The sequence below is a fragment of the Cottoperca gobio genome, chromosome 12 (genome assembly GCF_900634415.1).
Source record: "Cottoperca gobio chromosome 12, fCotGob3.1, whole genome shotgun sequence".
In the NCBI taxonomy this organism is placed as follows: domain Eukaryota; kingdom Metazoa; phylum Chordata; class Actinopteri; order Perciformes; family Bovichtidae; genus Cottoperca; species Cottoperca gobio.
In genome coordinates, this window is record NC_041366.1 from 22,211,176 (window position 1) to 22,231,745 (window position 20,570).

The following is a 20,570-nucleotide window of genomic DNA, read 5'->3' on the forward strand; positions in this document are numbered from 1 at the left end:
TTCTCTCCTGCTCCTCATCTCTCTCTCGCTCTCTCGCCTGTCTCGCTGTCTCGCTCTCTCCGCCTTTCTCGCTCTCAGCTCTCTCTCGCTCTCTCGCTCTCTCGCTCTCTACCCCGCTCTCTCTCCGTATCTCTCTCTACTCTCTCTCTCTCTCTCACTCCTCGCTCTCCTCGCTCTCTGCTGTCTCAGCTGTCTGCCTCTCGCTCTCTCGCTCTCCGCTGTCTCCTCCTCCCACTCCTCGCTCTCTCGCGTGTCTCGGTCTTCTCTCGCTGTCTTGCTGTCTCGCTCTCTCGCTCGCCTCGCTGTCTCCTTATGCTCTCTCCGCTGTCTCCTCTCTAGCCTCTCTCCTCGCTCTCCCTCTCTCGCTCTCCCCCCCGCTCTCTCTCGTCTCTCTCTCTCTCGCTCTCTCTTCTCTCTCTCCTCTCCGCTCTACTCTCTACTCATCGCTGTCTCGCTGTCTCGGTCTACTTCTCGCTCTCCTCCCTCGCTCTCTGTTCCGATTCTCGATCCGAGCTGTATCAGGTATTCATAGATCTCTATAACTCTCTCGCTGTCTCGGTCTCTCTCGCGCCTCTATCGCTTTCTCGCTCTCTACTCGCTCGTCTCTCGCTTGTCTCGCTCTTCGCTCTCTCGCTCTCTCCGCTGCTCTCGGTCCTCTCATCCGATCTCTCTCTCTCCTCTCTCTCTCCGCTCTCTCTCTCTCTCCTGTCTCCTTTATCGCTCTCTCGCTCATCTCGCTCTCCGCTGTCTCGCTCTCTTCGCCTCTACGCTCTCTCGCTGTCTGGTATCTCTCCTCGCTCTCGCGGTCCTCTCGCATGTCTCGCTCGCTCGCTCTTCGCTATCTCGCTCTCATCGCTGTCTCGCTCTCTCGCTGCTCTCGCTATCTCCGCTATTTGTTTTCTCGCTCTCTCTCGCTCTCTCGCTTCTAGCTGGTGTCTCGGTGTCTCCTCGCTCTCTACGCTGTCTCGCTCCCTCGCTTTCCTCGCTCCCCGCCTCCTCATCGATGTCTCCTTCTAGTTCCTCGGTCTCTCTCTCGACTCTCTCGGTCTCATCGCTTCCGCCTCTCCTCTCTCGCTCTCTCGCTCTCTCGCTCTCCGCCTCTCTCGCTGTCTCGCTCTCTACGCTCTCTCGCTGTCTCGCTCTCTCCTACTCTCTGCTACTTCGCTCTCTCGCTCTCGATCTACTCCTCTCAGCTCTCTGCTCCTCGCTCTCCTCGCTCTCTAGCTGTCTCGCTCTCTCTCTCTCTCTCTCTCTCGCTCTCATCGCTCTCTCGCTTCTCGTCTCCTCGCTTCTCCCTCTCTCCTCTCTAGATCTCTCGCTTTTGCTTGTCTCGCATGTCTCGCTCTCTCGCTGTCTCTCGCGCTCTCGACTATCTCGCTCTCTCGCTCTCTAGGATGTAATAGATTATTAGATTTCTAGATATATCGATTATAGCTATATACTATATAGATTTATAGATTTTAGATAATAATATATAGCTTATAGCTATATAATGTATAGATATATGAGATAAATATATAGATTATAGATATCTATCTATATCGGATGTCTAGGTATCTATCTCGATCTATAGGTATATAGATGTCTCGATGTATGAGATCCTACTTCTCGCTGTCTCATCTCTCTCGCTATCTCGTGTCTGTGTCTCCGCTCTACGCTCTTCCTCTATCTGTGTAGCTGCTGCTGTTCGCTTCTCGCTATCTCTCTCTCCTGTTCGCTTCTCGCTATCTCTCTCTCTCGCTGTCTCGCTGTCTCGCTCTCCGCTCTCTCGCTTGTCCTCGGCCCCCCCCTGTCTCGCTGCTCTCGCTGTCCTCGCTGTCCTCGCTCTCTCCGCTCTCGCTGTCCCTCGCTGTCTGCTGGCCTCGCTCTCGCGCTCTCTCGGCTCTCTCGCTGATCTCGCTTTCTCGCTCCCTCGCTCCTCCCTCCCTCGCTGTCCTCGCTCTACTCGCTCTCTCGCTCTCTCGCTTCTCAGCTCTATCGCTCTCTGCTCTCTCTCATCTCTCTCTTCTCGCTCTATCGCTTCTAGCTATTTCGCTCTCTCGCTCTCTCGCTCTCTCCGCTCGCTCGCTCTCATCCCTCTCTCGCTGTCACCTGTCTCGCTCCCTCGCTGTCTCCGCTGTCTCGCTGTCTCGCTAGTCTCGCTCTCTGCTCTCTGCTGTCCTCGCTTGTCTCCGCTCCTCGCTCTCTCGCTTCCTCGCTCTCTCGCTGTCTCGCTGTCTCGTGTCTCGCTCTCTCGCTCTCTCGCTCTTCGCTGTCTCGCTCTGTACTGCTGTTGCTCTCATCGCTTCTCGCTCTCTCCCTGTCTCTCTCTCTCGCTGTCTCGCATCTATCGCTTCTGCCTCTCTTGTCTCGCTCTCTCTCTCCGCTCTCTCGGTCTCTCGTGTCCTCGCTCTCTCGCTTGTTACTCGCTCTCTCCTCTCTGCTCTCCTCGCCTCTCCGCTTCTCATCTTCGCCCGAGAAGCTATACGCTGTCTAATGTCTCGCTCTCCTCGTCTGTCTCGCTCTCTCCGCTCTCTGCTCTCTCGCTCGTCTCGCTCCATCGTGTATCGCTGTCCCGCTCCCTCGCTGTCCGTTCATCGCTGTTCGCTGTCTCCGCTCTCTCCTCTCTACGCTCTAGCGATGTCTCGCTGTCTCGCTCCCTCCTGTCTCTCTGCTCGCCCCCGTCTCGCTGTCTCGCTCTCTCGCATAGTCTCTATACTCGCTGTCTCGCTGTCTCTTCCCATCGCTCTCTCGCTCTCTCGCTTCTCTCGCGTTAGCTGTCTCGCTCTCTCGCTCTCTCGCTCTCTCGCTGTCATCGCTCCCTCGCTCCATCCTCTCTCGCTGTCTCTTCTCGCTTATCGCTCTCTGCTCTCACTCTACTCTGCTCGCTCTGCGCTGTCCGCTCTCTCGCTTTCCGCTCCTCATCGCTGTACCTCCACGCTCTCTTCGCTGTATCCCGCTCTCTCGCTCTCTAGCTCTCTCCTGTCTCGGTTCTCTCTCTCGCTCTCTCTGTCCTCTCGCTGTAGCCCTTCTGCTGTCTGCTCTACTCGCTCATCTCGCTTCTCAGCTCATCTCCCTCTCTCGCTTCTTCGCTGTCTAGCTCCCTCCTCTCTCGCTAGTCTCGCTGTCTCTCTGTCTGCCGCTCTCGCTCTCATCTGCTCTCTCGCATAAGTATCGCTTCTGTCGCTGTCTCGCTACTGCATAGTCTCGGCTGTCTCGCTCTCTCGCTCTCTCGCTCTCTCGCTGTCTCAGCTCTGTCGCTGTCTGCTCTCTCCGCGCTCTCTCGCTCTGTCGCTGTCTCGCTCTCTCCTGTCTCGCTGTCTCGCTGTCTCCTGCCTCGCCTCTCGCTCTCTCGCTCTCTCAGCTCTCTACGCTATCTCGCTCTCTCTCCCCCCCCCCCCTTGCCCGTCTTTGTTTCCGTTTTGTGTGGCGCGCGCCTCCGTGTGCCTGCGCCCCCCTGTGCCCTCTCCTCCCCCCTCGTGGCCCAACGTCACGAGTATGATTTATATATCTGGGTTTGACTATGCGATATAAGTTATGGTAATCACAGGATGCTAAAAGCTTGCACATCATCAGCAGTCGGATCACATTACAGAGAACACGCCTCTCAGCATAAGACAGAACAACGTGTTGCTTTGAAACGCTGGGATACAAATTTGGCCTTCTTCAAGGTCAATACATTTGGCTTCTTAACTGAGTGCAGAAGTGTTTGGCAGCCTTTCAGAAAACACAAAGGGAAACCTGGATGATATTAAATAACCTTGTTTAAGCTCTAGCGTCACTGCCTCTCCCTGCAGCCTGCATCTTTTCCCTTGTTTTGATTATAAATGCCTAATATTTACATTTTCAGAGCTATTACCCACATAGATCTTCCTAATGTGACCTTATTAGCGACCTCTGGCACTTTCCACAGAGCTGGGTTCTTCAAAAAATCAACAGCACAGCAATTCCCAGCGAGAGAGAGAGAGAGAGAGCGAGGAGAGAGAGAGCGAGACGAGAGAAGACAACGACAGGATAGAGAGAAGAGAGACAGAGAGAGAGAGACAGACAGAGAGACAGCATAGACAGAGAGGAGAGACAAGAGACGAAAAGAGACGACAATCAAGAGAGACAGAGAGAGAGGACGAGAGAGAGAGAGAGAGAGAAGATAGAGAGAGAGAGGACCGAGAGAGAGAGACAGAGAGAGAGAGACAGACAGAGAGCGAGAAGAGAGACCATAGAGAATATAGAGATCTGCTAGAGAGAATATATACAGACATCTATAGATATAGATACGACTATACTGATAGTCTAGACGACAGAACGAGATAGAGAGAGAGAGAGACAAGAGAGCGAGAGACGACAGAGAGAGGAGAGAGACAGGAAGAGAGAGACAGACATAGAGAGAGTACCAGATAGAGAAAGCGAGAGAGAGAGACGCCGCTGAGATAGAGACAGACAGAACCATATAGAGAGATGAGAGAAGAGAGAGAGAGAGAGAGACCGGACATAGGATAGAGCCAGAGAGAGAGAGAGATACAACATATAGAGAGAGATATAGAGAGAGACGAGATAGAGAGAGAGAGAGGAAAGAGAGAGAGAGAGAGACAGAGGAGAGACAGATAGAGAGATAGAGGAGACAGAGAGAGAGAGAGAGAGAGAGAGACGAGAGAGAGATAGAAGAGGAGAGAGAGGAGAGAGAGAGAGACAGAGAGGAGAGAGAGACAAGAGAGAGAGATGAGAGACGAAGATAGGATACAAGCGATAGCGATATATACAATATTATATAGAGAGAGATGAGATATATATAGAGAGATACACTGACAGATAGATATACAGACAGACATACCTCTATAAAAAAGATATATATATCCATAGAGATATCTATATATGATATATATATATCTATATATACATCTATAGACCTATATATCCTCTATATACAAAATAGAAGATATTTAGATCTCTAGACCAATAGATAGAGAGATCGATAGACTGATAGATGAGAGCGACATAAGTGAGCCGAGACAGAGATAGAATAGAGATACAGAGATATATAGGACATGAGAGAGATAGAGACAGATATAAAGAGAATATATAGATCAAGATAGAGAGAGGATAGATACAGTATGATATGAGAGACAGAACAGAGAGATCAGAGACATATAGATATAGCCATCGAGAGGGTTAAAGATACAGAGAGATAGATAGTGGAGAGAGAGACAGATAATAGTACAAGATAGATAGAGACCATATACATATAGTATAGATTGATATATATACATATATTTATACAATATATATATACAGATCTTGATATAATATATACATATATATATATATTTATATATATACAGTATAGATAGACAATATATATCATATATACAAGAAATATATATATATATTTATATAGAGAGAGACAGAGACAGAGACCGAGAGATAGACTAAGAGCGAGCCTAGAGAGATAGACAGGAGAGACGAGAGGACGAGAGCGCAGAGAGAGGCGACAGAAGAGAGACCAGAGACAGAGACAGAGAGAGAGAGAGGAGAGAGAGACAGAGAGAGAGACAGAGAGAGAGATAGGCGACTCTCACCTTGTTTGTATTTCTCTCCTTCCGCATGAATAAATAACATAAAACGTTGTTTATTGAAGAGACAAGACGAAGAACTGGAAGATTTAAGATCAGAGAAAATCCTCTGCATCAAATAGCTTCGTAAATAAAGAGCAAGTGAGGTTAAGATTGATTACTGAGGAAGCGTAAGCTCGGGATGAGCAAAGAAAAGCAAATGTAGGCCAGGAGCTTACTGTCCCATCAGAGTTAGCCTGTAGCAGCTTAAGACTTGACCCGCTATTGTGGTCCAACAGTGCTTTGTTTACTCTGCAGAGCTCATTGTATCGTGGAAGACGCTGCACAAAGTGTTTAAATGAGACGAGCTTGCAGCCAAATGTGAGGCTGGCCGTCCTGAGCAGCGGGATTTACTCCGTGGGGAGACGCTCATTACTGGTTTACTTTGGGAGTTCACTTTGTGTGCACGCTGCTGTCACCTGACTGCGTCTGTGACCTGGTTATTAAACAGCGGGAGGTGAGATGTGGAGCGGTGACGACCAAACGGAGTCATCTGGTGCCGAGAAACGTGTACAAGAGACACAACCTGCAGTTCATGGACTGACCACTTGAGGCTCCACTCTTCACTACGGCTCTTCAGACGCTGGAAACACAGCATGGAAATATTTGATCATTTAAAGCAAATATATCGAGTTAGATGACAAAATACAACAACCTCAGCGTAAAACAAGACTCCAGGAAGTGACGAGGCCGAGACTAGCCCGGTGCACAATGATGCTTTCTGCACGCATTGAACAAACAAGATTTAAACGTGCGACAGAGAAAGTCTTCCCCGTGTTTCCAGTCTTTGCGCCGGTAGTAAGCATGTGGTGTGCAGTAAGTATTCAGAGCTCTGTAGCTAAAACCAGCTGCCTGTTGTGGCCGAACACAAACACTATGAGAGCGGCGGGAATGAACGCTCAGCTAAGACTCGCTGCAGGTGAGTCGGCTGCAGTTTGCCTTGTTGTTAGAAGTTAACCTTCCCTGATGTTTTGGGCCATTAAATGCTGAACACGTTGCAATTCAGTGGAACTGTAAGTCTGCAGCTTCACACTTTCAGTGCCGTCGGACCACATCAGTGGAGATCTGTGTCTGTAATTGCTCGGTGCTGGACTGGCATTGAGGAAACTGCACCAACGTTTTGTGTTTGGCCTCCCGGAGGTTCCCAGTCCGAACAGGCAAGCCAGGATTCTTCCTCAGCCCCCGCCCACAGCGGATATTCCTCCACTGACGGGTGGACACTGTACTGCAGAGCTGCTGTTGTCATGTGTTCAGAGGTCACCTGCATATCAGCATGATGTAGAACCGTACAGTGAGTCAGATGAGGTGAATTAAAATAAGAAAAGGCTGGTTGTCCTCAGCACTGCTGAGGTATTGAGTGATGGAGCTGGTGGAGCAGAAGGCTCTGATGGATGAGGGGGGGGGGGGCTGACAGCAGGGTGGCAGTTTGCCAACTGAGAAAAACAACAACTAGCAGAGAGGATCCATCTTTAGCTCTTATTCATAAACACAGTAACATACGGAGGCTGCTCGTCGGTCTCTTTGTGTGAGGGGAGGTTTTTGCTTCACCTCTCTCACATTTAGATTAAGGACGGATGAAGACGGTCTCGGGGGGGGGGGGGGGGGGGGGGGGAGGCTCAGGTGAGCTGTGGGGACGATTGTTGGAAGACATGTGCAAAGAGGCAGAACATCTGAGCAGATGAACACAAAGTTCATCTCTTTTTATTCTTTTGGGGGACAATCGTGAACGTTTAGAGCACAATTCACCAAATGCTTCTAACGATCCATGAAGCATCAGGACACGAGTTATTAACCATTAATGAACGCTTTAGCATTCTGCATTTAGTAACTCATCTTATCGATGTGAAGACGAGCGCTCTGTGCCGAAGCAGGGGGAAGATTGAGAGTGGGTGCGAGTTTAAGAGCTTTAGGGATCTCATTTAGCTGTGGGTGTGATTGTAGCGTGATTAGTATTTATATGACACATCATCCACATTAGGCAGTGCTTCCCTGTTCCACATGCCACTCTTGATCTTCCTCTCTCCTCCCCGTTTCAAAGACACGGCACAATGGTGACGGGCACCATCTGGCACTCGCTGTTGGCACGAGGTCAGCTCTGTGCTTATTGCCAAGAAGCAAACAAGGGTTCTCGCTCTGCCTCTTGGTGCATCTCTCTCTCTCCCTCTGTTGACACCCATCTCCAGATCTATCACTTCGTCACACAAACAAACTCCTGGGTGGACGCAAAGACATTTGTAAGGACGTATAAGAATGTTACGGTTTCACATCACAGTGGTCTTAGTGCATACGTCTAACGGGGCTTATGGATGATATGGAACAAATGATGCTCTTCATTTCTATTTTCTTGTTTTCTTGCTGTGCAAATGTGGTTCTCCTGCTGGCTGAGCATTTCCCTGTGTGTCGCTTCATATGAAGGAGAGCGATGCCTACAGTGTACTTCCTCCCTCTCCCCTGTGAGGTGCCTGTTGCTCCGCGGCTCAGCCCTGAAGTAAAGATGGATTACTGCAGAAGGACTGCCAGCCCTGCCCTTTACACATTTCACACACACCACTTCTCCATTATCATCCACGGGGGAAGCGGTGCGCATGTGCGTACACACACACACACACACACACACACACACACACACACACACACACACACACACGCACACGCAGGTCTGAAAGCTCTGACAGGGTTGTTAGCAAAAGGTCAGAGTCAAGAATCTGTCAAATCTTTCTTTTGAGAAAATAAAATCTCTCGTATCCAGTTAAACTGAAAATACACCAGCTCCTACTTTCCTCTCCTGTTGTCTTTCAATCGGTTTCTATTTATCTCCGTCCCGCTCTCCCTCTCTATTTTTGGTCTAAGAAACACAGCGAGGAGGAAATCTGTTCGTGTTAGGATCAATTTCCTGTCAGATATGGACAACCTGGTGATTTGAAATATCAGAGAAAAGCAAATCCAGGCTCTGCAGTCTGCAGCTTATCCTGATGTTGCCTGGCTGAAGGGACTTAACCTCCGGGTTCAATAAGTGCTTTACTGACGGAGGGAGGAACTTTCTCATTGTTTGGTCTCTAAAGTTGCTCATTTTCTTTCTGAAAGCATAAGCATATCTTTGTTTAAGATACTTCGTCACTCATGTTAATACTATTCATGGGTGACAATAAACATTAAATACGTTTGCATTCTGTGTCTGCCTCTGTGATACTTTATCCCTCCATATATGGAGCTTTATTCCTCTATATGTGGAGCTTTATTCCTCTATATGTGGAGCTTTATTCCTCTATATGTGGAGCTTTATTCCTCTATATATGGAGCTTTATTCCTCTATATATGGAGCTTTATTCCGTCTATATATGGGGCTTTATTCCTCTATATGTGGAGCTTTATTCCTCTATATATGGAGCTTTATTCCTCTATATATGGGGCTTTATTCCTCTATATATGGAGCTTTATTCCTCTATATGTGGTGCTTTATTCCTCTATATATGGAGCTTTATTCCTCTATATGTGGTGCTTTATTCCTCTATATATGGAGCTTTATTCCTCTATATATGGAGCTTTATTCCTCTATATGTGGTGCTTTATTCCTCTATATATGGAGCTTTATTCCTCTATATATGGAGCTTTATTCCTCTATATATGGAGCTTTATTCCTCTATATATGGAGCTTTATTCCTCTATATATGGAGCTTTATTCCTCTATATATGGAGCTTTATTCCTCTATATGTGGTGCTTTATTCCTCTATATATGGAGCTTTATTCTTCTATATATGGAGCTTTATTCCTCTATATATGGAGCTTTATTCTTCTATATATGGAGCTTTATTCTTCTATATATGGGGCTTTATTCTTCTATATATGGAGCTTTATTCCTCTATATTTGGAGCTTTATTCCTCTATATATGGGGCTTTATTCTTCTATATATGGAGCTTTATTCTTCTATATATGGGGCTTTATTCTTCTATATTTGGAGCTTTATTTCTCTATATATGGAGCTTTATTCTTCTATATATGGAGCTTTATTCTTCTATATATGGAGCTTTATTCCTCTATATATGGAGCTTTATTCTTCTATATATGGAGCTTTATTCCTCTATATATGGAGCTTTATTCCTCTATATATGGATCTTTATTCTTCTATATATGGAGCTTTATTCTTCTATATTTGGAGCTGTATTCTTCTATATATGGAGCTTTATTCTTCTATATATGGAGCTTTATTTCTCTATATATGGAGCTTTATTCTTCTATATTTGGAGCTTTATTCTTCTATATATGGAGCTTTATTCTTCTATATATGGAGCTTTATTCCTCTATATATGGGGCTTTATTCCTCTATATATGGAGCTTTATTCTTCTATATATGGGGCTTTATTCCTCTATATATGGAGCTTTATTCTTCTATATATGGGGCTTTATTCCTCTATATATGGAGCTTTATTCCTCTATATATGGGGCTTTATTCCTCTATATATGGAGCTTTATTCCTCTATATATGGAGCTTTATTCTTCTATATATGGAGCTTTATTCTTCTATATATGGAGCTTTATTCTTCTATATATGGGGCTTTATTCTTCTATATATGGGGCTTTATTCCTCTATATATGGAGCTTTATTCTTCTATATATGGAGCTTTATTCCTCTATATATGGAGCTTTATTCTTCTATATATGGAGCTTTATTCTTCTATATATGGAGCTGTATTCTTCTATATATGGGGCTTTATTCCTCTATATATGGAGCTTTATTCTTCTATATATGGAGCTTTATTCTTCTATATATGGAGCTGTATTCTTCTATATATGGGGCTTTATTCCTCTATATATGGAGCTTTATTCTTCTATATATGGAGCTTTATTCTTCTATATATGGGGCTTTATTCCTCTATATATGGAGCTTTATTCTTCTATATATGGAGCTTTATTCTTCTATATATGGAGCTGTATTCTTCTATATATGGGGCTTTATTCCTCTATATATGGAGCTTTATTCCTCTATATATGGAGCTTTATTCTTCTATATATGGAGCTTTATTCTTCTATATATGGAGCTTTATTCTTCTATATATGGGGCTTTATTCTTCTATATATGGGGCTTTATTCTTCTATATATGGGGCTTTATTCTTCTATATATGGGGCTTTATTCCTCTATATATGGAGCTTTATTCTTCTATGTTTGGAGCTGTATTCCTCTGACAACGTGTTTTATTAATATCTCCTATAACGTCGACTCTTGTGATACAATATCCACTCTAAAGCATTAATATACTTGTGTGTGGTTATGTTCAGGCACACACAGCTCGTGGTGAAGGTTTGGGACCGATCACGTTGTTGGTTAAATATGGAAAAAGTCAAAGTGACTTGAAGCACGAGACAGTACGTGTTATCTTTATTAACAAAACCACGATTTCTCCTAATTTGAACAAAGTGCTTTTGTTGCCTAAACCACACGCACCCCGACACCCTCCCGAAAAATAACTTCAAACTAAATCCAGTGGCTATAAAGCGTTTTCCCACCAAAGGTAATCGGGGAAACAATCGTCTGTCTGCTGCACACTTGCTTTAGCCACTTTAAAGTTAAGGACGATTCATCGTGATTGTAAATAAAAAGGCAAAATTAATTATAAAAGTCTGGAGCAGTTTCTTTCAGTCTCTCTGCTTTGTTGCGTCTTCAAATACAGATGCACTTTCCGTCTCCTCCTTTCCCTGAGAATTCATTTTCTCTTCCATTCACTCAGGTCTTTTCACCGCCTCTTATGATAATGGCAGAGACTCGTCAATGTTTAATGAATGGCTGGAGGCTGCATTCAGGTTCAGAAATATCCTTGAAAACGTGAACATGAGAAGTTCATCTATAATTTGCTCGCGCATCACCGTGTTTCAGGCGAGCTCAGCTAAATGTGCACAGATTCATATCGGACAAGATTCTGCTTATTTGCACATTGTATGTTATAGTGCAGATGTTGGTTTTCCTGCACACACTGCACAGAAACACCTCGGGTTCTGCTTCAGTTGGCTCTGGAGGGGGAAAGCAAAGCTGTAAGCAGCTGCCGAGGCAATCTTTCCTCCTCACCTCCTCGCTGACGCTCCTCTCACCCCTCATGCCTGCTGCTCCTCTTCCCAATCCAGGGCTGAGAGTTTGCACCACTTCTCCTCATCCCCATTTAGGTGTGAAATGTATTTATATTCAAAGCGCAGAAAAACGGAGAAAGGGGGGGGGGGGGAGCGGAGGAAGTGACACAAGCAATCTAGTGGAAAAGGCGCCTCTTTCTGTCTGTAAAGGAGCGAGTTGCTGTGGATAAAAGCAGGACAATGAGGATCTGTCAGTAGCTATGGGCCAGTGTTAGGACCATGTGGAGACTGTTTCAATCGGACTGCTCTGCCCTTCTGGGCAACGTGGGAAAGTGAATCAAAGGCGGGCGAAAGGGAAAGTGAGCTCAAACTGAGGAGTAGCACTCTGGAGACGAGGATGTAGACAGAAGCATATTACAGAGGGCAGGAGCACCACAGCCCACCGCTCGTAACACTTCACTTATTCTCCACTTCACAGTAGACTCATCCGTATTCCCTCGACTCACATGCACAAAAACATGCATACTATTAATAACATATTGGCTCTTTATTGACCATATTCTACAACTACAAGGCCAAGTTTTCCTTCAATAACCTCCTAATTACTTCTTATTAATAGTGAGTAAGGAAGCTGTTATACGTGGATTATAATCTTAGTCTTTGTACCTTAGTAAACTTTATAAATATGGTATTTTCCTGTGTAACAAGACTACAGGTGTTAATATCATCCCAATAACTCTAAAGTCAGCTCATAACTAATTCACTAGTTTCATGTTGACCTGCGTAGATTTATCTTTGTGCATTTATATGTTGGTTGCATTGGTACTGTAAGTACTGTGTTTATTTTTAATTGTATCTATATTTATACAATACATATTATTTCATATATATATATATATATATACAAAACATATTAATTTAAAATGTTATTCTGAGATAAAAATACTATTTAGATACTATTATTACTCGTAGATTTGATAAGAATAAAACATATTTAATACGTTTTATCAAAGGAAGAATGATTATTCTTGTGACCACCTTATAAGACCCATACTGAGCAAAGCATATTAAAATCATAATTCATGTTCAATACTTTCTTACTTTACGAGTAAATAAGAGTTTTTGTGGGGAAACTCTTCGCTAACGGCCTCGTGGTTGTAGAATATTAATAAGTGCTGTAATAAAGAGCCACTATGCTGCTAATATGCATGCTAAAAACCAACTAGTTAATGGTTAATATGTGTATAAAGTCTTCCACTTAATTCCCTCTGAAAGGCATCAGGCTACATTATACTTCCCGCTCAACCATGCGAGACGTGCAGCGCTGCTCCATCACGAGGATCCATCGGACGAACGTGTCTGGCAGCCATCGTTCAGCCGCAGCGAAGCCAACAGTGAGACGTCCCCAGGTCTCCTTTAAACACTATTATTACTATTTAAAACCTTTTAAAGCCGCTGACATTCATTTTTTATGTGGATGAATATTTCACTGCACACTGGAGTTGGGGAGGAAGAGGAACTGAGAGTGGATGAGGGATACACGCGGAGAGAAACAAAAAAGTTTGGAGATATTGAGATGCATGAAGAGTCACCCCCCCCACGCGCCCAGAGTCTCTTATGCTCAACCAACTCACTCTGTGGTCGGTCGCAATCGAGGGACAGCGTGCGAGTTTCCGGCCCCATCACGCAACGCTGTGTCAGTGGAGATGTCAGGAAGCGTTGATTCATGATGGGTGTGTTGTGATGAGTTGTTTCTGTAGGCGCTGTCACAAAACGTTGGTCTCAAGCCCCCCCAACGGATCAGTCTGCGGCCTTCGTCCTACGAGTCTTGGAGACGGCCGCGCCTGGCATGCATATGCATATCACTGATGTGAAGAGGCATTCATTGGCAAATAGGATGCTTAAAAGTGTCACCACAGACTGCGAACGAGAGGGCCGAGACAATACGAGTGGCATCCCCGCAGATAACGGCGAGCAGCAGAGAGATGAAGGGCAGGAACGCTTCCTCAGAAAGCCTTTTGTCAATTATCTGCTGTTCAGGGAAGGAGATGACAGATTGTATTTGTGGACTCATAGTTTAGCTGAAAACGTAAAAGGTCCAGAGAGTCATTAATGCATCTCAGTAGCAGCCCGTCGAGCTCCTGCAGCGAAATGCGTGATGGAGCAATACACAGAGCGGTAGCAGAGAGAGAGCAGAGTGCAGATCTGATTAGGCTGCCGTCTCCACAATCTCCTCGGGGATTAAGCACAACGGTTCCTTGTTAGACCTACTTTGTTCTATACAGCACGTTTGCCATTAGCAAGAAGAACAACACGGAGGAGAACATCACAACTTCACTCACTAATTAACACTCCTGCACGGCCACACAATCACATATTAACATGCAGTTAATGTGCCACTGGTGTGGGAGAAATAACATTAGATGCATCATGCATTATTCTTCATGTAATGCGAGACCCTTAAAATCCAGAACAAATGAAGCACTTATTTATGAGTCTTGGGTACAAAATGTTCAAAATGTTACATTCTGTAGCTGCTAATATTTACATTTGCTTAAAGTGTCATTAGCATCTGCCCTGAAAGAAGTCCTCTAGAACAACTGGAAGGTTCTGTGTGCAAACACACAAACACACATCATAACAGCTTTGTACTTTACATCTTAACATTGTTTTTGTTTGACTTTTATATACATTTTTTTAAAGAAATATTTGTGATTTCCAGCTACTTTAAAATAAGCATTTCTTATTTTCTTCTTTTGATTTTTTAAGTTTGCTTTTTGCCACTGCCACTCTGCCACTTGGGAGAAATACAAAAAGCTGTAACACGTATGGAAATTGGAAATATGATCTATTTACACATCAAGAAGGCACGGAGCAACATCAGCATTAGCTGACGAATAAGCGTCCAATATTTACTCTCCTTTTAGCTTTGTTTAGCTCCTTTTAGCACCGCTTAGCTCCTTTTAGCTTCGTTTAGCTCCTTTTAGCTCCTTTTAGCTTCTTTTAGCTCCTTTTAGCTCCTTTTAGCTTCGTTTAGCTCCTTTTAGCTTCGTTTAGCTCCGCTTAGCTCCTTTTAGCTTCTTTAAGCTCCTTTTAGCTTCTTTTAGCTCATTTTAGCTCCTTTTAGCTTTGTTTAGCTCCTTTTAGCACCGCTTAGCTCCTTTTAGCTTCTTTTAGCTCCTTTTTGCCCCTTTTAGCTCCTTTTAGCTCCGCTTAGCTTCTTTTAGCTCCTTTTAGCTCCTTTTAGCTTCTTTTAGTTCCTTTTAGCTCCATTTGGCTCCTTTTAGCTTCTTTTAGCTCCTTTTAGTTTCCTTTAGCTCATTATAGCTCCTTTTAGCTCAGTTTAGCTCCTTTTAGCTCCATTTAGCTCTTTTTAGCTACCTTTAGCTCCCTATAGCTAATGTTAGCTTCCTTTAGCTAATTGTAGCTTCTTTTAGCTCCTTTTAGCTCCTTTTAGCTCCCTTTAGCTTCTTTTAGCTTCTTTTAGCTCATTTTAGCTCATTATAGCTCCGTTTAGCTCCCTTTAGCTTCTTTTAGCTCCTAATAGCTCCGTTAAGCTGTTAAACTGCTTTTTAATTGAAAACTAGGGATGTAACTATATATCTGTATATATATTTATAAGATAGAAATTGTCTGATTTTGTGCCTTGAATTGTTTTATTTATACATATGTACGAATACGAAAAAAAGAAAACATGTAACGTGTAATGAATGGAAATAAAAGCTATGTCTAACTGTTACAGAATATTTAAAATAGAATAGCAGAATTGCATTTAGAATAGTGCATGAGATAAACAAAGCAACAACTTGTGTCTTATAATGATCATATCCAAATGATTCATGAATGTGTTTGTTTACATCCCTGCCGGCTGCAGCCTAAAACAACAAACATTAAACCAAAACAACGAGCTGAAAGAAGCGAAAACGCACTGCAGAGGGGAAGTGCAGAGTCAGAATATCTGTGTTCATCACTTCTGTACGAGGCACCGCTTCCACATTACACGTTTGATCTATTGTCAATATGAAAATATTGATTATGGCAGCTTTAAAATACAACTGTGTGACATTTGATTTACTCGGGTCAAATTGTGTAGCGGCGTTTTGGGCGAGGACAAATATTCTTGCATGAAAATGATTATTTTTTCCTTTACAGATATATATATATATATATATATATATATATATATATATATATATATATTGCTGTCTGAGCTCTTCAGCCAGATTGATACTGTGTGATGTGCTGAGCTGTGCTTTTCTTTGGGGCCTAAGACTTCTTCAAGAGGCTTTTTAATTGATGGAATCTGTCCTGTCAGATTTTACGGCTTTTCCATCACTCACTCCGGGCTTCACTCTCTTCTTTTTCTTCTTCGTCTTTTCCCTCCAACACCTTCTTCTCCATCACTGCCGAATTCTCCTTTTAGACTCAATTTGAGCCTCAAATAAAAGAAAGTCTCCTCCCCTTTCAAAGCAGGAACATCCTGGTGTCACACCTGAAAGAAGCACGTCGTCTCCGGGTAGATGGAGCGATGAAGTCCTCATCAGTGGCACGGGATGTGACGTTAAGTGAAGTATTTCTCACGTTACTCTCCCTGTGCGGTCCTCGTCTGTATTTCTTATTCCCTTTATCAAGATGAGGAACCATCGCTGCTTCATGCAGACGTCCTGAACAGTAACCCTCACTGTCACTTTCTAATCTGTCGAGATGAAGCTGCATTTAGTTTCTGAGTGACTCATTTTCTTTATGGACTTCTTCTCCATCTCTAAATCTCAGATATTTTTCTTCTTCTCTTATCCCCAACTGTCTTCTTCTTGTCCTCCCCCCACTGCCTTTCTTCCGCGGGATGTTTCGTTCTTATGAGTCGGAGAGGGAGGCGGCGGCTTTGGCGGCTTGCTTTGGAGGCCATAGGAGGAGTTAGGGGAGGAGTAGGCGGAGGAGGGAGGATTATTCTAGGAGGCTGATCTGCGATTCGTCTTTTATGCTCTTATGTATTCTTTCATTCCTCTTCTTCTTCTCTTCTTTATTATCCTCTTCTCCTCTTCTTCTTCTCATCTTCTTCTCTTCTTCTCCTTCTTCTTCTTCTTTCTTCTCTCTTCTTCTTCTTCTTCTTGCTTCTTTTCTTCTTCTTGCTCTCTGTTCTTTCTTCTTCTTCTCTCTTCTTCTTTTTCTCTGTTCCTGATTGAGAATGTTTGTGTACACACTATAAATAAATTACTCAAACATAACCAGATTAGACTGAATCATTTATGTGATGTACAGTAATTTATACTTCTGAAATAATGTAATTTGTTTGACAATCAGGTCAACGTGGAGGAGGTGCTGCAGGAAGCACCTTATTAGCGCTCGACAGAATAAATAATAAATGAGTGAGTAGGCGAGTAAGCACAATCAAATCACAGAAAGCAATCAGTCTAAGGTGTACGCACGCCGCATTTCACAGCTCCAGTCCACAATTAAAAAGGCTGATCTGGTTATGCTTTCTCAGATTTATGACATCATTTGACTGAATCCCTCTGAGGTGTTTACGCCAGAGATTTAATAATGAGAGAACTGTATAACGCCATTTGTTTCTGAGACTTGCATCATCAACAAGATCAATAATTACCCGACAAACCTATTGCAGCAGCTTGTTAACAGCCACCTAGAGGATTCCACAGGTGTTTACCAAATTAAGCTAATCATTCTGCAAATATTGAGAAGCGAACTTGAAGCAACATCGTTTTGTTAAATTGTATCGAATATGATAAAGTCAGTGGTGCATTTAGAATTTTACAGCTAATGTTCTTATTTACATTTAATTACAGTCATAAATAAAATACAATATATAGTAATATGCTAGAGTGAAATATTCTATAATAAGATTGCAATAAATTCATAAACAGTATTTGTAATATGCATATTTACTCGGACCAAACCCATCTTTACACACACACACACACACACACACACACACACACACACACACACACACACACACACACACACACACACACACACACACACACACATTTGCAGCTGGTAATAATAAAAGCATTAATACATAAAGAGAATATAACATTTATAGTTTTGTTTCTGTAAAAAAGCCAAAGTGAGACAAATATATTTTTGCATCATATGACACAAAAAGAAAGTAATACATCCAAAAGGTTCAATAAGCTAAATTCTCTTTACTCCATTAGTGATACAATTATATTTATACTTTTAAGCACTCCCGCTGTCGCCCCCCCCCCCTCTCGCTCCAGTTATTTCTTTCTCCTCTTCCTCCGCAACATTTACTTCTTCTACCAATAACACCTTTTCTTTGTTGCCGTTTTGACATTTACCACGAAGAGACAGGGATTTCAATTTTATAGCAATCCGCACTTTTCATTTTGCCTTTCTTCACCCTCCTGTAAAGTGTGAAATCCTGTTTGTTAATTGATTGATTTCAATTCAAATCTCAGAGCGGAATGATTATGCAGTAACTCTGCGTGTGTGTGTGTGTGTGTGTTTCTGTATTTGATACCGTGTTCATCTGTGTGTGTAACAGAGAGATAAGGAGAGGAGGGAAGTGAGGAGAGGAGAGGAGGAGGGAGGAAACCAAGTGGGCACACGGGTGCACGACTTAAATCAGTGTTGTTGTTCACCTCATTAAACCTGAGAGAGCGTGTGTGTGATAAGTCTTAATAAATAATAACTGTGTTAAGTGCTCAAACCTGCAACGAGTGGCCATACTCAAGTGTTGCACCCGGCTGTGCTGTCACACAGAGCAGAACGACAACCCTACCCAGCCAGAAAACTGAACTCCCAAATCTGACGTGATTCAAAATGACAGTGTGATGCACACAACTGTGCGCCGGGACACGCACTGTGCTCTCGCTGCTCACATGCAAAACAAGCGATAAATATGCAGACATTCTCCTCACAGGAGGACACATCCATGCACATACCTGTAGATGATGCAGGCGCAGTCCCTGCAGGTGCCACAGTTCTCAATGTCCTGTCCGGTTCTGTATGAATGTCTTCTGTGGAAAAGCATGGAGATGACATATCAGGGGTAACAGAGGGATGTTGTGCGTGCGTGTGTTTGTGTGAGCCCACAAAGGCATATTCAGGTTATCGTTCCCTCGTTGAACCCTATTCCTGGCACACTCATCCCTGCAAATACACCAATCTAATCCTCTCTGAAATCACCCCTGATCATTTTTTAATGAACGATACCCCTTCCAACAGGCTCAGGCTGTTACGTAAACCATGAGTCACTATATCACTCCAGGCATAAAACAATGCTTATGAGGTAAAAGTCAAGTCTGCATGCATTAGACTTAGCCCATCTCTGAATTCTTATGCTGGAACATGCAAGATATGTGCATTTACATTTCTGCAAAGTAAAGTGTTGCCATTAGTGTTTTGGATATCAGCATTTCCCTGGATTCATAGACACACTTCCATCCATGTCCATCTCGTCCTATCCACGAGCTCTCATCCCCACATCATGCACTATTTTGGTGTGATAAGGCGGGAGAAATTACTAAGCAGCTTACAATGTAGGAAGCAGATTAATTAAAGACTTGATGAGAATGGTAAAGGGTTTACACTAAGAGGCATGGCGCATCTGAAACCACCAACATGACGACAGCCAAGTAGTGATTTCTATCTATCCCCGCCTGCTGCATACATGCATGAGGGATGAGCTACTGCGAAATGGGTGCAACTGAGCTTCCAAACCGCTCCCTGAGGTCTGACATGACATGAATTCTTCAGTATATGAAGAGTTGAGATCGAGATCGAGAGCTGACTGACACGAGACTTCAAAAAAAAGAACCACAGATGCTCCCCGTCCTTCTGTGCTGCGTTGAATCTTATGTAGAGCTTTCTGTGTGTGTTGCTCGGCCTGCTGTTCATGCCACCTCTGTTTCTCTTGCATTCTCATTCTTACCAAATTTACATTGTGTTCTGTCCATGCAGCTTTCTTGCCAAAGTGTTTACAATGCTTACAATGCTGGGATTGGCTATAAATAGAGGAGCTGCATCACAGCAAAGCCTCGGCACAACAACCATCTATCTGTAACATTCACAGCACATGATGCAGCGAGGTCGTTACCACTGGGTTGTGGATATTCCCGTTTTGAAGAAAATCCTGCCTACAACAACCCACTTGTGTGCTCCACTCCAGGAGAGAGAAGACTCTATTTTAGTGCAAAGCTAAACTCACAGTATAATGTCTGCCTCTCCATTGTTTCTGTGTGCAGAGATCCAAATCCTCATTTGAGAAATGAACTGTCTGCGAATAAAACAGCAGGAACTTTGGCTGCATGCTGACATTTACTTTCCAGGTATTCAAAATACCAGGCACTCATAATTTACCTAGACTCATTGTTCGTTGTTCTCTCCCATCCATCCATCCATCCAGCCACAGATTACCAGATGGCTTATCACACTACATTTGGCCCTGGGCCCCCGTTAGCCCTGAGTTTACAGCTCTATTAGCCTACGGCTTCCAGACATTTCACATTTACAACTTCAAACGGGGTTAGCTTCTCTCTTGGCCCAGGGCGTTCACACAACATTTAAACCCCGACAAACCCCTTTCAAACCCCCCCCCCCCCCGAGCTATGCAACATCTCACAGTACTGTTATAGCTACCTTTGAACACCACCTTGGACACGTGAACTGCCAAAAACCAGAGGTGAACGAAGTACTCAGATCTTTTACTGTAGTAAAAGTATTAAAACCACAGAAGTCCTGCATTTAACATTTTACTGAAGTAAAAGTTTAAGCATCAAAATATACTTAAAGTACAAACAGGTAAAGTATTCATTATGCACAATGATATATATAATATACGTTATATTATTGATGCACTAATGCAGGGGTCTTCAACGTTTTTCAGGCCAAGGACCTCCAAACTGGTGTAGCGTGGAGCAGGGACCCCCAACTGTATAT

The 20,570-nt window shown here is 43.7% G+C and overlaps 1 protein-coding gene across 2 annotated transcripts in view; it reads right to left on the reverse strand.

Annotated features, from left to right (window-relative positions):
- LOC115016914 (mucin-5AC) overlaps positions 1-20,570 on the reverse strand; it is a 37,215-nt gene that overhangs the window by 5,787 nt on the left and 10,858 nt on the right. The window contains exon 3 of one of the 2 annotated variants that reach the window (XM_029445020.1): positions 18,575-18,646. In XM_029445020.1, coding sequence (XP_029300880.1) covers positions 18,575-18,646 — 72 coding nt within the window. Of the gene's footprint in view, positions 1-18,574; positions 18,650-20,570 lie in introns of both variants that reach the window. The other variant, XM_029445018.1, reaches the window with a different exon arrangement.